The following is a 14,541-nucleotide window of genomic DNA, read 5'->3' as shown; positions in this document are numbered from 1 at the left end:
CGCTGTCTTCTGGGACCTGTGTGTGTCTCTCATAAGGCTTCGGGGGGGAAGGAGGAGGAGCTGCAAACGACGTAGGTCACAGCGGCGCCCTTACATGGAAGTGAGAGCAGGTACCTGTTTTTGACAGGTATCCTCTCCCCCCTCCCCCTCAAAGGTGCCAAAAGTGGCACCGGAGGGGGGGGCAGGAAGCAGATAAGTGGAGCTTCCACTCTTGGGTGGATTTCCGTTTTAAGCTGTAAATGCAAGAACCCGTAATTATAGCCCACAGACAGCACTACCACTTGCCAAATGTGACTCCTTAAAGTGTATGGTGCCCTGCTGCAATAGCCCCACAACCACGTGCAATGTACGCGGTTGCGGCACGGTAGTGTGCAATTTAGGGGTACAATAGGCAGTGAAGAGGCAACAAATCACCTTCCTACTGTCTGTCAAATGCCTCTGGAAAGCGATTAAAGTGGCAGCAGCAGGCCTAATGTAAATTAGTCATTATTGCCACGTTAAGAGATTCATACTGGCACTGCTAAGTTTGGTCTTGGCATCAATGTCCTCTGATCATGAAAGTGTGAAGCTGCAAAAAGAAGCCAAAGTATGGGAAGGAAACCCCCACAAACAAGTACGGCCCCTTTCACACTTGTACGACCGGAAAGTCGCGTGACTTGAAGCAATGCCTGTGTAATCTTAAGGTCTATGGACCTCAAGTTGCATCAAAGTTGGGCCAGAGTAGAGCAGGGACTACTTTGAAGTCAAAATGACTTTAAGTCGTACAGATAAGAAAGGTTACTCATTGGAAATCACGGAGAACGACTTGTCGTACGACTATGCAGTCCCAAGTTGCACAAGTGTAAAAGGGGCCTAAGGCTCTACTGCTGGAACTATGTTTAAGAACAGCAAGGCACTAACACTCACCAAAGTGCAGCAGCAACACAATGTCGAACAAAAAAATAGACTTCATTCTGCCAGGCATTTAAATCCAATAGTTACAATGAGCCAACGATAAAAGTCATACCTTTAGAGTCTTTACCGCCACAGTCAAGTTGTACTTTTTCCACACGCCCTCATAAACTTCTCCATATTGACCGCCACCCAGCTTGTGCTTCATAGTGATGTCCGTCCTCTCAATCTCCCACTTGTCATAGTTGGGCGACACACCATAGATAGTGGGCTTGTTGCGTTTTGGAGCAGGGTAGTGCAGTGTGGTAATTAATCCGTCGGACACCGTGGAGTGATGGTGGACCAGCTCTGCCAGTGTGTTAAATCGACTATCTGATGACACATAAAGCTGAGTGCGAAAAAAAAAAAAATCACATTAAAGTGACCACTATAAATATTGATAATCCAAAAAACTTGACCGGTTTAAAAAAAAAATGATTCTGATATACTGAAGCCTACTGGTCCTTTTTTTATGCGGTTTTCCCCCTTCTACTGTAGTTTCACCTGGTGATTCTGACTAGGACACTAGTAGTGGCATTGTCACCCCAGGACAGGAAGTATTTAAGGACTACAGACCACCTCCCTCATCATCTTCATAACACAGAGGGAAGGTGTTTTGTAGTCTAGAGAGAGATCCATATAATGTAACCAATGAGAGTACAGCACAAGTATACAGTAAGTGATCAGCTCACTTGTTTTTTGACAAGATGAACAATATATTTTTTGCACTTATGGCACAGATATAACGAAAACAAATTGACCAAAAGGGAGAAAAAAGAAAAATTAGAAGTTCATGGTTAGGTTTGTTCCTTGGTGCGCTGATGATGTTTCTTCACTTTGAGATCCAACGGTTTCCAACCAATGGTCATTACAGCCCCCAGCATCACTGGACAGCCGGTTATCTTGAATGTGCGCGTGGGGGAATATTGGGTTTGGATTTGACCAAATTCTGGCACACTGCCCATGTGATCATAGCTATATAATAAAAGATCTATAAAGTGGCGCTAGAGGGATGTATAACAAACATAACATTAGCAAAACATTGCGGGACTTAGGCCCAGTTCACATAGGGGCGACGCTACTTCGCACCGCGACCTCCGAGGTCGCGGTGCGAGCAGCGCGCCGCGACCCTGGAGCGGCCGCCACGGACTTCATAACATTGAAGTCTATGGCGGTTGCCTCCTGGTCGCCCCAAAGAAGCTCCGGACCCTTTTTCTAAGTTGGAGCGACTTGTGTCGCTCCTATTAGAACGGGTCCGCAGCTTCCCCATGGGAGGCGACCTAAGGCGACCTGTGAGGCGACCAGGTCGCCTCACAGGTCGCCCTAGTGTGAACGGGGACTAAGGGTTTGTTAGTTATCCTTGAATTATTCACCATTGGGAAAATGAATGGATCTCTTAGATTGTAAACTCTAACGAGCAGGGCCCTCCGATTCCTACTGTATTAAAGTGTATTGTATTTGTACTGTCTACCCTCAAGTTGTAAAGCGCTGCGTTAACTGTCGGCGCTATATAAATACTATATAATAATATGGTATTCACATTTTCCACCACTAGAGATCCGGGTTGAAATTAGAGTATACCTGTTGTAACGGAACCGCGACCCACACTGTGTTATTTGGCTTCCGCCAGTATACCTCCTCCTTCAGCCTTGAACATAGATATCAGATTTTCCAGCCGCCCCCCCCCCCCCCCATACAAAGCTAGCCAACAACTTAGCTTGTACAAGTTTTGGAACCTTCTCCTCTATTGAACAGTTTCACACTCAATTTATATATACATGAGCACATCCCCCTTCTGATTAAATTACCCCATCAGGTTAGGAGTTGCCTGATTACTTTATCATATGCAGATGAAATTGTATACAGAAATAGAATTAACCTGAACTAATTATCTAGCCATCTGGACAGACACAATATGTGAGTTCATTAACAACAATGGGACAGACAGGCTTAACCGAATCCACATCACACCTCAATACACAAACAATAGGGAGAGCCTGTCTCTGACATTGAAGTACAATACTAATTAGCATATGTGTAAACACAGTCACCATTTCAAGCAATCCAAACCATTAGGTATCTGTCTGTAACTCCCAGTGACAGTGAGTACCTTCACACCTGTCAATTTGGTGCCTGACATATAGTTAAACGTCTACATCTCTAGGCATTTGCATAATTCCAATGGGAGTATTGAACTGGATCGGCTCATCCCTAGGCGTATTGGGTGTGTGTATACATATATATATATACTAGATATGAATTAAGAGCTACCCCTTAGGTGCCATAATCCTAGTAATATACAAAGAGAAGAGAAAATGAATGGTACAACAAAACGTTGTCCAAGCATCTGTTGGCGGACTTTATGGGCACATACTGAGTGAACACACTTATTGATTTAAAAAAATTTACTTTAATAATTAAGAAAGTTTTAAAAGAAAACAAAGAGCACTATGCAAATGTTGACATATATATAGTTTCTTATACATTCAAAGTTGATATGCAAGTATTCTTGGCAATAGGTGAGGATTGTGGTTGTTATACCAATCTGATATAGTCAACGCGTTTCGCATTTGCGCTTCATCAGGACCTCAGATGATGAAATAACCTCTTGATAAAACAGAAGATAGAGAAAACCTCTTCCCCCCTCCCCCCCCTCCCCCTGAAATATAGTGGGTGGGGCCTCTTGGGGGATTATGTTACCCGATAAAATTGAATTTCTTGGACCTGTACTGACACCCTTTCCTCTGCCTCTTTGAGGTATACAAAGATAAAATACTAGTAAATATATACCCAAATTATATCGTATACCTGTGATTATATATATGCACACCAACCATCTGTCTCTGTTCCCCTCCCCCCCTTCCCCATCTCACTCTCCTCCCTTTCCCACCCCTTTTTCCATTTCTATCCCTTATTCCTCTCCTTTCTTTTACCTTACTTTCTCTTCACTTACCCCCCTACCCCGTCCCTTTTGTCCCTCCCTTTCCCCCCCCCCCCTTTTTTCCCATCCCTCACTCCCTTCCCCTCTACCTCCCCCCACTGCCCTCTCGTATTTTATTTCTTACTTTGGTGTGACATATCTATATCACAGAACGGCGCATAAATATGCTCACGTACATGCTCTGAGAAAGGGAGGTACATACTATAATATAATTGAGGAATCTTATTACAATATAAATACCAACATACTGTTATTACAATAGAAATACCAACATACTGTTTTACATTCAGGTGTAAGACGTTCAGGCGATCCACATATCATTCTCTATCCAGCCGTCCTACCTGTTCCCATATCCATCAAATATAGTTCAAGGTAATTATCATTGTGTGATATAATATTCTACAACAGATGTCAAAATTAATTTTTCTAAAAATATTCTAAAAATAAATTAAAAAACAACAAGGAAAACAATATAAATGTTACTTGATAATCTACCAATTCAGGTGGTCGTGGTCTGAGGTGCTCAGCCATTGAGCTCAGCCCCCGGTCGTACGGTATCGTGCACTGCATCTTGAGGAGGTGGGTTTATCCGTTTTTCTATTGCCCTCATAGCTACATGGCGACATACATGCATATGTAATAAACATCTATGTATGTTAATACGATTGTAAATGTATGCATTTTTGTATATATATATATATATATATATGTATAAACTAATAATGTATGATATGCTTCTGTTTTATCAAGAGGTTATTTCATCATCTGAGGTCCTGATGAAGCGCAAATGCGAAACGCGTTGACTATATCAGATTGGTATAACAACCACAATCCTCACCTATTGCCAAGAATACTTGCATATCAACTTTGAATGTATAAGAAACTATATATATGTCAACATTTGCATAGTGCTCTTTGTTTTCTTTTAAAACTTTCTTAATTATTCAAGTAAATTTTTTTAAATCAATAAGTGTGTTCACTCAGTATGTGCCCATAAAGTCCGCCAACAGATGCTTGGACAACGTTTTGTTGTACCATTCATTTTCTCTTCTCTTTGTATATATATATATATATATATATATATATATATATATATATATATACATACATACATATACATACATACATACATATATATACATATATATATATATATACATACATACATATACATATATATATATATATATATATATATATATATAGTGAAGTGGCATGCGCGGTCACGTGACTCCTGATGACGTCAGACGTATGCAGACGAAATGTTTCGGGATATGGATACACAATGCGTCACTTCCGCTGTGTGGAATGCAGGTGAAACGCGGAACGGCATCCCCTGCTCGCAACAAGACTGAAAGCAAGTTTTTACATTGTAAGTGAACCTTTACTTTTAATAAATATGTTTTTGAATACTGCGCAATGAGAGGCCTTTCTTTTTTCATACATCCCCATCTTACTTCATCTGACGGTTCCGAGAATGATCTCTAAAGCTGGTGTTGACTACCTGTAGTGGGGGACTGGGGTCATATATATCTGGTGAGTGGCTTGTGCATGCGGATGCCGGTGGAGGAGTGGACATTCTCTTAAGTCACGGGTGTTCTTTTGAGTGAAATGTATTGGAGAAGACAGCACAATATATGGGACTTTATGAGCACTCTATTTTTGTCACTGTTTTTATTATTATTTTTAATTGTTCACCTGCTTTATATATATACATTCCTCTGGCATTCATCTGCTATAAGACGGGTCGCTCTAAGCCACCAATATTCAATAATTAGTATTGTTTTTTTCACATTTGTTCAATATCTGTATTACAACATTGTATTAATCCGGTGCGCAAGTGCAGGGGTGTATGTGCACTCTATAATTCAAAACGATAAAATAGGTAACTGCATTGTGAAAGTCCATGAGATTAAAAGTAATCAACCAGGACCTGACAGCAGCACCCTTAGGCTCCGTTCACATATTTGCGTCCTGGATCGTGGGCAGAATCGCTGCGATTTTGCCCGCTATCCCGAATCATTGCAAATCGCGGGACACCCATGCTATTCCAGTGACTTGCAAAGGTGGTAAAATCACGCAAACATAATCGCGGGACGCCTGTGGCCCAAAATAAGTTCCTTTTTTTGGGCAACAGGCATTCCGCGATTCTGTCTGTGCCATTTTACCACGATTAGTCAGGTGACAATTGTGGCATATTCGCACCGTGTTTGGGGTGCCATTGCAAGTCACAGGAATCGCATGGATGTCCCGCGATTTGCAATGATTCAGGATTGTGGGCAGAACCGCGGTGATTCTGCCCACGATCCGGGACGCCAATATGTGAACGGAGCCTTAGAGCGAAGCAAATTATTCTGTATAGAGGGAATAGGAACAGAGGGGCGCCAGACTCAGTGCAGTATTACAACAAAGGATTTAATAAAAGCAAGACAAGTGGCAACTCACAAGATAGATGAGTAAAACAGGCTCAAATAGTTAGGACAGTTTCCAGGCTTCTTTGACCCATCTGGGGATTGTAGCAGCCTCCAGCCATGGCTGTGTTGCTGGATGGAAGTAGGAAACGGCCGATCGCCGATGTAACCAGCGTGGACCGCAAGATGGCGCCGGGCCATCTTTTTTCTGTTAAAATATATTTTTGCTTTTTATTTTTATATTTTATTTTGACTCTTTAGGTGTATATATACATGTGTGTATGTATGTATATTTTATTTTCTATATATTTTTTATTTCTATTGGTTTATTTTTCTCTTTTTTATTATTATTATTATTATATTTTTCCATTTCTGATTTTCCATCCATTATCTAATATTTAACATTGATTGTAAGCATTCTCTATTATTATAAGATAATTAGAATGATTGTTATTAGACCAGATATTTCATCCCTTTTTAATGCATATTAAGGTATCATGTGTATCTGAATACTATGTTGGTGCAATGGTCTTACCACAGACCCCTACCACCTTACACTACCCAGTCAGTCTAGACCGAACCAGACCAACCATAGGACTCCACACTTGAGATGGGTCCCACCATTTTATCGTTCAACGCCATGTTTTGGACCCTGGTCAAGGACCCAAACTGCCAACGTCCAACCTCCTTAGCAGAGCAACAGAAAACGGCATCACCAGGGTGGGCGGGCGGTACGTTTCTCCTATGATCTCCCCTTCACTCCTCCCCTCCAACTACTCTCTCTCCTGCTCCTCCCCATCACCTCATCTGCTCTGCCAATAGGGAACGGTTCTGACCTCTCATATCCCAACAAATAATTCAACCCCCTTCTACCTGGTTTTCCTTCCAACCCGTCATGTATGCCCTATGCTTATCATTTCCTTCAAGCTGCATGTATGTCTTCATCAGGAAACTGATTTCCCAAGGAAATCTTTTCTTAAACTTTCAAATAAAACCACTTCCCCTAAGGTCAACTAAAAAAAAAAAAACAAATGTAGTATGTGAAAGGAGAAAAAAACAACAACAGTGAATCATGACTGATGAATAGCCAGACACTCACAATTTCTGACAACTTAGCGGCTTTGGCAATGAACTAGCCAACCACTAAACAATGGTGGTAATGAATCTGACAGGACAATAGTATCCGGGTATCCGAGTAATCTGAGGGCAAAATTCAAACACATAGCATTGGCCCCCTTCTCCCAGGCACCTCGATCGTATAGTAGAGCCCAGGAGAGGCGGCGGCGGGTGGGACCCACTTCTGCCATCTGCAGAAGTGATTGAGTGGCCTGTAGGTGCAGGCATCATCCCTGTATAACCACTGAAACCTGAGGACGTACAGAAATGGCCATTTGGGTGAAGTGGTTAAAGATGGATGGTCGGGGTAGGGAAGGGAAGGGGGTTGCTATTACAGTTCTGCCCCAAGAGTGGAACAGTTAAGAATTGGTTTAATGTTGGCAGCAGGGAGGAGAGGACTTTACGCCAGTGATGTCCCCACTTCTACACAACCATACTGTGCTAGAAAACACACTTCCTCAGGGAACTGATTTAGAAGCCACACTGAAGGTACTTCATGAACTCCCAAAAAGAAAAAGGTTTTGCATAATCGAATGATGTTTCCTGATGATTTCCATTCTGGCTGGTGTCTAGGTAGAATTACATCTCTGCACGCTTCCAGCACACAGTCATGACCGAATCCCAAGGAAATCTTTCTTAAACTATCAAATAAAACCACTTCCCCTAAGGCCAACTAAAAATTACCAATGTAGTATGTGAAAGGAGAAAACAAAACAACAGTGAACCAAGACTGATGAATAGCCAGACACTCACAATTTCCGACAACTAATGGCTCGTACACACTATAAGAAAATTGGGCGAACATTTTCGTCCAAAGGATTTTTGTACGATTTTCTTATAGTGTGGACAGAAGGGACAAACTCCAAAATTTGTCTCGTACGGGAAAAAACTAATAATTTTTGTTTAATGTGTACCATTTTCGTACGATTTTTGTACAAGAAAAATCAGAAAAGAAAGACTGCGCATGATCAGAAACAAACAACAAAAAAAAGCCTTTGTCGTACGAGTATTTTCGTAAGAAAATTCTTTCATTGTTTCCGATTTGCTGTGAGACAACAAGGAAAAATCGGACAATCGTTCGCCTGATTTTCTTATAGTGTGTACGCCACTTTAGTGGCTTTGGCAATGAATTAGCCAACCACTAAACAATGTTGGTAATGAATCGGACAGGACAATAACTTCCGGGGAGCTGCGTAATCTGAGGGCAAAATTCAAACACACAGCAGTGGCCCCCTCCTCCTGGGCACCGCGATCGTACCGTAGAGCCCAGGAGAGGTGGCAGCGGTGGGGAGGAGAGTGGGACCCTCTTCCACCATCCGCAGAAATTATTAAGTGGCCTGTTAGTGCAGGCATCATCCTGATATAACCACTGAAACCTGAGGACGTGCAGAAACGCCCATTTGGGTGAAGTGGTTAAAGATGGATGGTTGGGGTAGGGAGGGGAAGGGGGTTGCTATTAAAGTTCTGACCCAAGAGTGGAACAGCTAAGAATTGGTTTAATGTTGGCAGCAGGGAGGAGAGGACTTTACTCCAGTCATGTCCCCACTTCTACACAACCATACTGTGCTAGAAAACACACTTCCTCAGGGAACTGATTTAGAAGCCACACTGCAGGTACTTCATGAACTCACAAAAAGAAAAAGGTTTTGCACAATCGGATGATGTTTCCTGATGATTTCCATTCTGGCTGGTGTCTAGGTGGAATGACATCTCCGCATGCTTCCAGCACACAGTCATGACCGAATCACAAGGAAATCTTACTTAAACTTTCAACTAAAACCACTTCCCCTAAGGCCAAGTAAAAAAATCCAATGTAGTATGTGAAAGGAGAAAAAAACAACAGTGAATCATGACTGATGAATAGCCAGACACTCACAATTTCCGACAACTTAGCGGCTTTGGCAATGAACTAGCCAACCACTAAACAATGGTGGTAATGAATCTGACAGGACAATAACATCCGGGGAGCCGCGTAATCTGAGGACAAAATTCAAACACACAGCGGTGGCCCCCTTCTCCCCCCTTCCCTCTCCAGCTGTTTGACACGCTACGGTCAAGGCCTGTCCATTGAAGACAAGTGGGCACGCCAGCATGTGCCTTCTGTCCCATAACTGCACACTTAACCCCTTCACACCTAAGTGTAAAACAAATCTAAATGCCTAAGCACAATATTGCAATTTTGACATGTGTCAGTAAAATCGTAACTATCATCACAACTACTTTGTGCATCCAAGTGAATTATACCTTGCACACGAATTTTCTCGGCCAACAAAAATCTACTTCTGAAGTGAGGTCATGTGCTGGTTTACTTTCCGTGTGTTTTTTCTTCTCCGAGCATGCCCAGTCTTGCTCATCAGATTTTTGTCTGCCGAAATCTGTACTGACTGACGGAAAATCGGCCGTTGTGTTGACGGCCAACAAAAATTTTATAGCCTGCACACCAGATTTTTTTCGGACGAAAAGTTGGAGTCGGTTGTCGAAAGCATCATACTAACAAGCCGAAAATCGGTGGATCGGACGTTGGCCAAAAATTCCCAGCCAATAATCGATGCGTTTGTACGAGGCATAGGCTGCTCCAATGCTATACAAGACTACACAGCTTCAATAAGTGAAGCAATAGTCTCTTTGAGCTAAGAGGACATCACTATTATCATCGTGATCTAATGCCTCAAAAGGGGAGGACGCCTGCTCCTATTGCGCTGTGCCTGGCTCAAGGGCAAAGTCAAAAACGTATGCAGGTCGAAAGGTCAAAGGGCAACTGCCATGGCCCTTATTGTCCAGTGCAGGGGTCTCCAAACTTTTCAAACAAAGGGCCAATTTACTATCCTTCAGATTTTACGGGGGTCCAGGTTGTGGTCGGTGAGGGTGGAAAAGTCGGGCCCAGCATCAGTGAAAATAAACATGGCCATGGTTTGTAATCAGTGGGAGGAATAGTGGCCCATTATTGGTATTAGTGGGAGTAACAGTACCCCATCATTGGTGTCAGTGGAGGATATAGTACCCCATTGTTTTGTTTCAGTTGGAGGAATATTGCCTCCTATCATTGGCAAGAATAGTGCTCCAAGGGCCAGATAAAGGCTAGCAAAGGGCCACATCCGGCCCTCGGGCCGCAGTTTGGAGACCCCTGGTCAAGCGCCTCAACAAAGACAGATATTCTGCCCATGAACAGTAATATAGCAGCAGAAACGTTCTCTCTAGAAAGGAAGAATGTGGCTTATGTGGCCAATGGCATAATCGGGACAAGACTGAGGGGTCATTGGCAGCATTTAAGCACTACAAAGAGTGTAATAAGAAATGTAAAGACGAAATCAGGGCGGCTAAAATAGAACACGAGAGACATATAGCGGAGGAGAGTAAAAAGAACCCCAAGAAGTTCTTTAAGTATATAAACAGTAGGAAAGCGAGGCCAGAGCACATTGGCCCCATAAAAGATGATAAAGGAAAAATGGCCACTGAGGACAGAGAAAAGGCGGAAGTGTTAAATAATTTCTTTTCTTCAGTCGTCACAAAGGAATTGGGGGGCTACACGAACCTTGCTTGTAAGGGCGAACTAAATAATACACCTCAGAAAGTGCCGCCATGGCTAACAGAGGATAAACTTAGAGCTAAACTAGAGAAACATAAATAAATCCCCGGGACCGGATGGCTTGCACCCGAGGGTTCTTAATGAGCTCAGCCAGGTGATTGCCAGACCATTATTCTTGATCTTTAAGGATAGTTTACAGACGGGTATGGTGCCAGCTGATTGGAAAAAAGCCAACGTGGTACCAATATTTAAAAAGGGGCCGAGATATATCCCGGGTAACTATAGGCCGGTCAGCCTAACATCAGTAGTCTGCAAGATTTTGGAGGGGATGTTAAGGGACCACATACAAGACTTTAGTAATGAAAACGGTATTATAAGTAGTAATCAGCATGGATTCATGAAAAATCGTTCGTGCCAAACCAATCTATTAACCTTCTACGATGAAGTGAGCTGCCACTTAGATAAAGGTAAGCCTGTGGATGTGGTGTATCTGGACTTTGCAAAGGCCTTTGACACCGTTCCCCACAAACGCTTACTGTACAAACTAAGGAAGGTAGGTATGGACCATAAGGCGAGTACCTGGATAGAGAACTGGCTCCAGGGGAGAGTCCAGAGGGTGGTGATTAATGGGGAGTACTCGGATTGGGCGGGTGTGGAAAGTGGGGTCCCCCAGGGTTCTGTCCTGGGACAAATCCTGTTTAATTTATTCATAAATGATCTAGAGGAGGGGATATCTAGTACAATCTCAGTATTTGCGGATGATACTAAACTAGGCATGCCAATATCTTCTATGCAGGATGTGGAAACCTTGCAAGCGGACCTGAACAAAATAACAGGGTGGGCAACTACATGGCAGATGAGATTTAATGTTGAAAAATGTAAAGTAATGCACTTGGGGGCCAGAAAGCAAGCTACTCACTAGGGGGGGAACCTCTGGGTGAGTCTAGGATGGAAAAGGACTTGGGGGTACTGGTAGACAACAGGCTTGGCAGTGGCATGCAATGCCAAGCCGCCGCAAGCAAAGCCAACAGAATACTGGGTTGTATAAAAAAGGGGATTCACTCCAGAAATAAAGAGATTATTCTCCCGCTCTACAAGACTCTGGTCCGGCCACATCTGGAGTATGCTGTCCAGTTCTGGGCACCGGTCCTCAGGAAGGATGTGCTGGAACTGGAGAAAGTCCAGAGAAGGGCAACAAAAATAATTAGGGGAATGGAGGACATCATCTATGAGGAAAGACTACAAGCACTGAACCTATTCTCTCTGGAGAAGAGAAGATTGAGGGGGGATATGATATCAATGTACAAATACTGTACTGGCGACCCGAGCATAAGGAACAAACTATTCAGAGAAAGGAGATACAATAAGACACGTGGCCACTCGCTAAAACTTGAGGAAAGGCGGTTTAACCTTAAAGTGCGTAAGGGGTTCTTCACTGTAAGAGCGGTAAGGATGTGGAATTCTCTTCCACAAGCAGTCGTATCAGCAGGGAGCATTGATAGTTTCAAAAAACTATTAGATGGACACCTTAAAGACCACAACATACAGGGGTATACAATGTACAACATACAGGGGTATACAATGTACGGTTAAAAGCAAACACACACACACATCATAGGTTGAACTGGATGGACTGATGTCTTTTTTCAACCTCACTATGAATGACCAGAAGAAGGATGGCAGTCAGAATACGGGCAACCATCACAGAAGAGAATACTAGAACCCTGCACAGATGTACTATAAGCCCCCAAAGAAGCAAAAGACTGAGCCTGAGCGATTGAGCCCATCTGACTTCTTATCTCTGAGCTTATGGTCCAAACAGATGCTGCCTATACTCATTGCAGGTCACTAGGTGCTGAAATATGGTGAGTTTTGATACCCGCACTCTAACCTGTAGCTCTCTGGGATGTATCTAAGACTACGTCACTCTCACTTAGGTGAGAAATGAGCAACTGGGAGGGTAGAAATACAAAAATAAGGCATATTCAATATACTAATCAATTAAAATATATAGAGTGCATACACAACACTGCACCTGAACACAATAATGTGAAAAATATATTTATATATACAAAGGTTGATAATTACAAGCAGCCCGTCATAAAGCAAATATTTTTGCCAAAAATGAAACACTATATATGTAAGACCGCGCTTATAAACAACCAGTGGTTGTAAAACCAAAGATAATAAAAAAAAAAAAACACTATGTGACAAAAAAACTGTGATCATAGAGTCCCATTAAATAATTCCTTGATCCTAGACAGTGTAAATAATAGACGATCTTCTCTGTAACAATACCCACCGTCACTGGGAGTGAAAGACAGATACCTAATCGTTTGGATTGCTTCTGTGTTTACAATTATGATAATGTGTATTGAACTTCAATGTCAGAGACAGGCTCTCCCTATTGTTTGTGTATTGAGATGTGATGTGGAGCCTGCCTGTCCCATTGTTAAATGTTAATGAACTCACATATTGTTTCTGTCCAGGTGGCTAGATAATTAGTTTAGGTTAATTCTATTTCTGTATACAATTTCATCTGCATATGATAATGTAATCAGGCTACCCCTGACCTGTGGGTGGTAATCTGATCAGGAGGGGGATGTCAATGCTGTATAACCATGCTGTATAAATTCTGTGCGACTGTTCAATAAAGAAGATTCCAGTACAAGCTAAGTTGTTGGCTAGCTTTGTATGGGGGTGGCTGGAAAATCTGATATCTATGTTCACGACTGGAAGGAAGCCGTATATTGACGGAAGTTCACAAGTACAGTGTGGGTTGCCATTCCGTTACATTCTCCAATACCCTTCACTCCAAAGAACACGTGTGAATGTGAGATTTCCTTCCTTCGCCGACACTCACATGCACTAGCCAATCACCAGATATGTTTGACCCCCACTATAGGTAATCAAAAACAGCATAAAGTTAAATCTATATGGGTCCTGGACTCATCATAGGAGGTTCTTGTTCTCAAATAGGGGGTGTATAGAAAAAAGAAAGGCCTCTCATTGCGCAGTATTCAAACACGTTAATTTTGTAAAGGTTAAAAGTTCACTTACAAAATTAAAACTTGCTCTCAGTCCTTTGCAAGCAGGGGACGCAGTTCCATGATCCACCTGCATTCCACACAGCTGAAGTGATGTGTTGCGTATCCGTATCCCAACGCGTTTCGTCAGCAAATGTCTGACATCATCAGGGGTCACGTTTTCTCTATAAAGGAAGAATGTGGCTTATGTGGCCAATGGCCTGATTGAATGACCAGAAGAAGGGAGGTCAGGCAGTCAGAATACAGGCAACCATCACAGAACAGGGTACTAGGACCCTGTACAGATGTACTACAAACCACCAAAGGAGCTAAAAACTGAACCAGAGCTATTGAGCCCATCTGACCTCTTATCTCTGTGCTTATGGTCCAAACAGATGCTGTCTATACTCATTGCAGGTCATTAGGTGCTGAAATATGGTGAGGTTTGATACCTGCACTCTAAACTGTAGCTCTCTGGGATGTGTCTGTAGCACTACTCCTATGGGAGCGGCTTAAAGCGGATTCCCCTGGGTTACCCATAGCAACAACTTGTAGTTTTCTTACACTTTAAGTCCTTGGCTCAGTCAGTAA

At 42.6% G+C, this 14,541-nt stretch overlaps 1 protein-coding gene across 4 annotated transcripts in view; it reads right to left on the bottom strand.

The window, feature by feature from the left end:
- Positions 1-14,541, bottom strand: part of ABL1 (ABL proto-oncogene 1, non-receptor tyrosine kinase) — a 370,450-nt gene that overhangs the window by 79,670 nt on the left and 276,239 nt on the right. For all 4 annotated transcript variants that reach the window (XM_082263046.1, XM_082263045.1, XM_082263047.1 and 1 more), the window contains one exon: positions 1,007-1,279. In XM_082263046.1, the coding sequence (XP_082119172.1) occupies positions 1,007-1,279 (273 nt within the window). The remainder of the gene's footprint in view (positions 1-1,006; positions 1,280-14,541) is intronic.

This window comes from Pelophylax lessonae (genome assembly GCF_965119305.1).
Source record: "Pelophylax lessonae genome assembly, chromosome: 7".
Taxonomy (NCBI): domain Eukaryota; kingdom Metazoa; phylum Chordata; class Amphibia; order Anura; family Ranidae; genus Pelophylax; species Pelophylax lessonae.
This window is presented reverse-complemented; position numbering and strand designations above follow the sequence as displayed.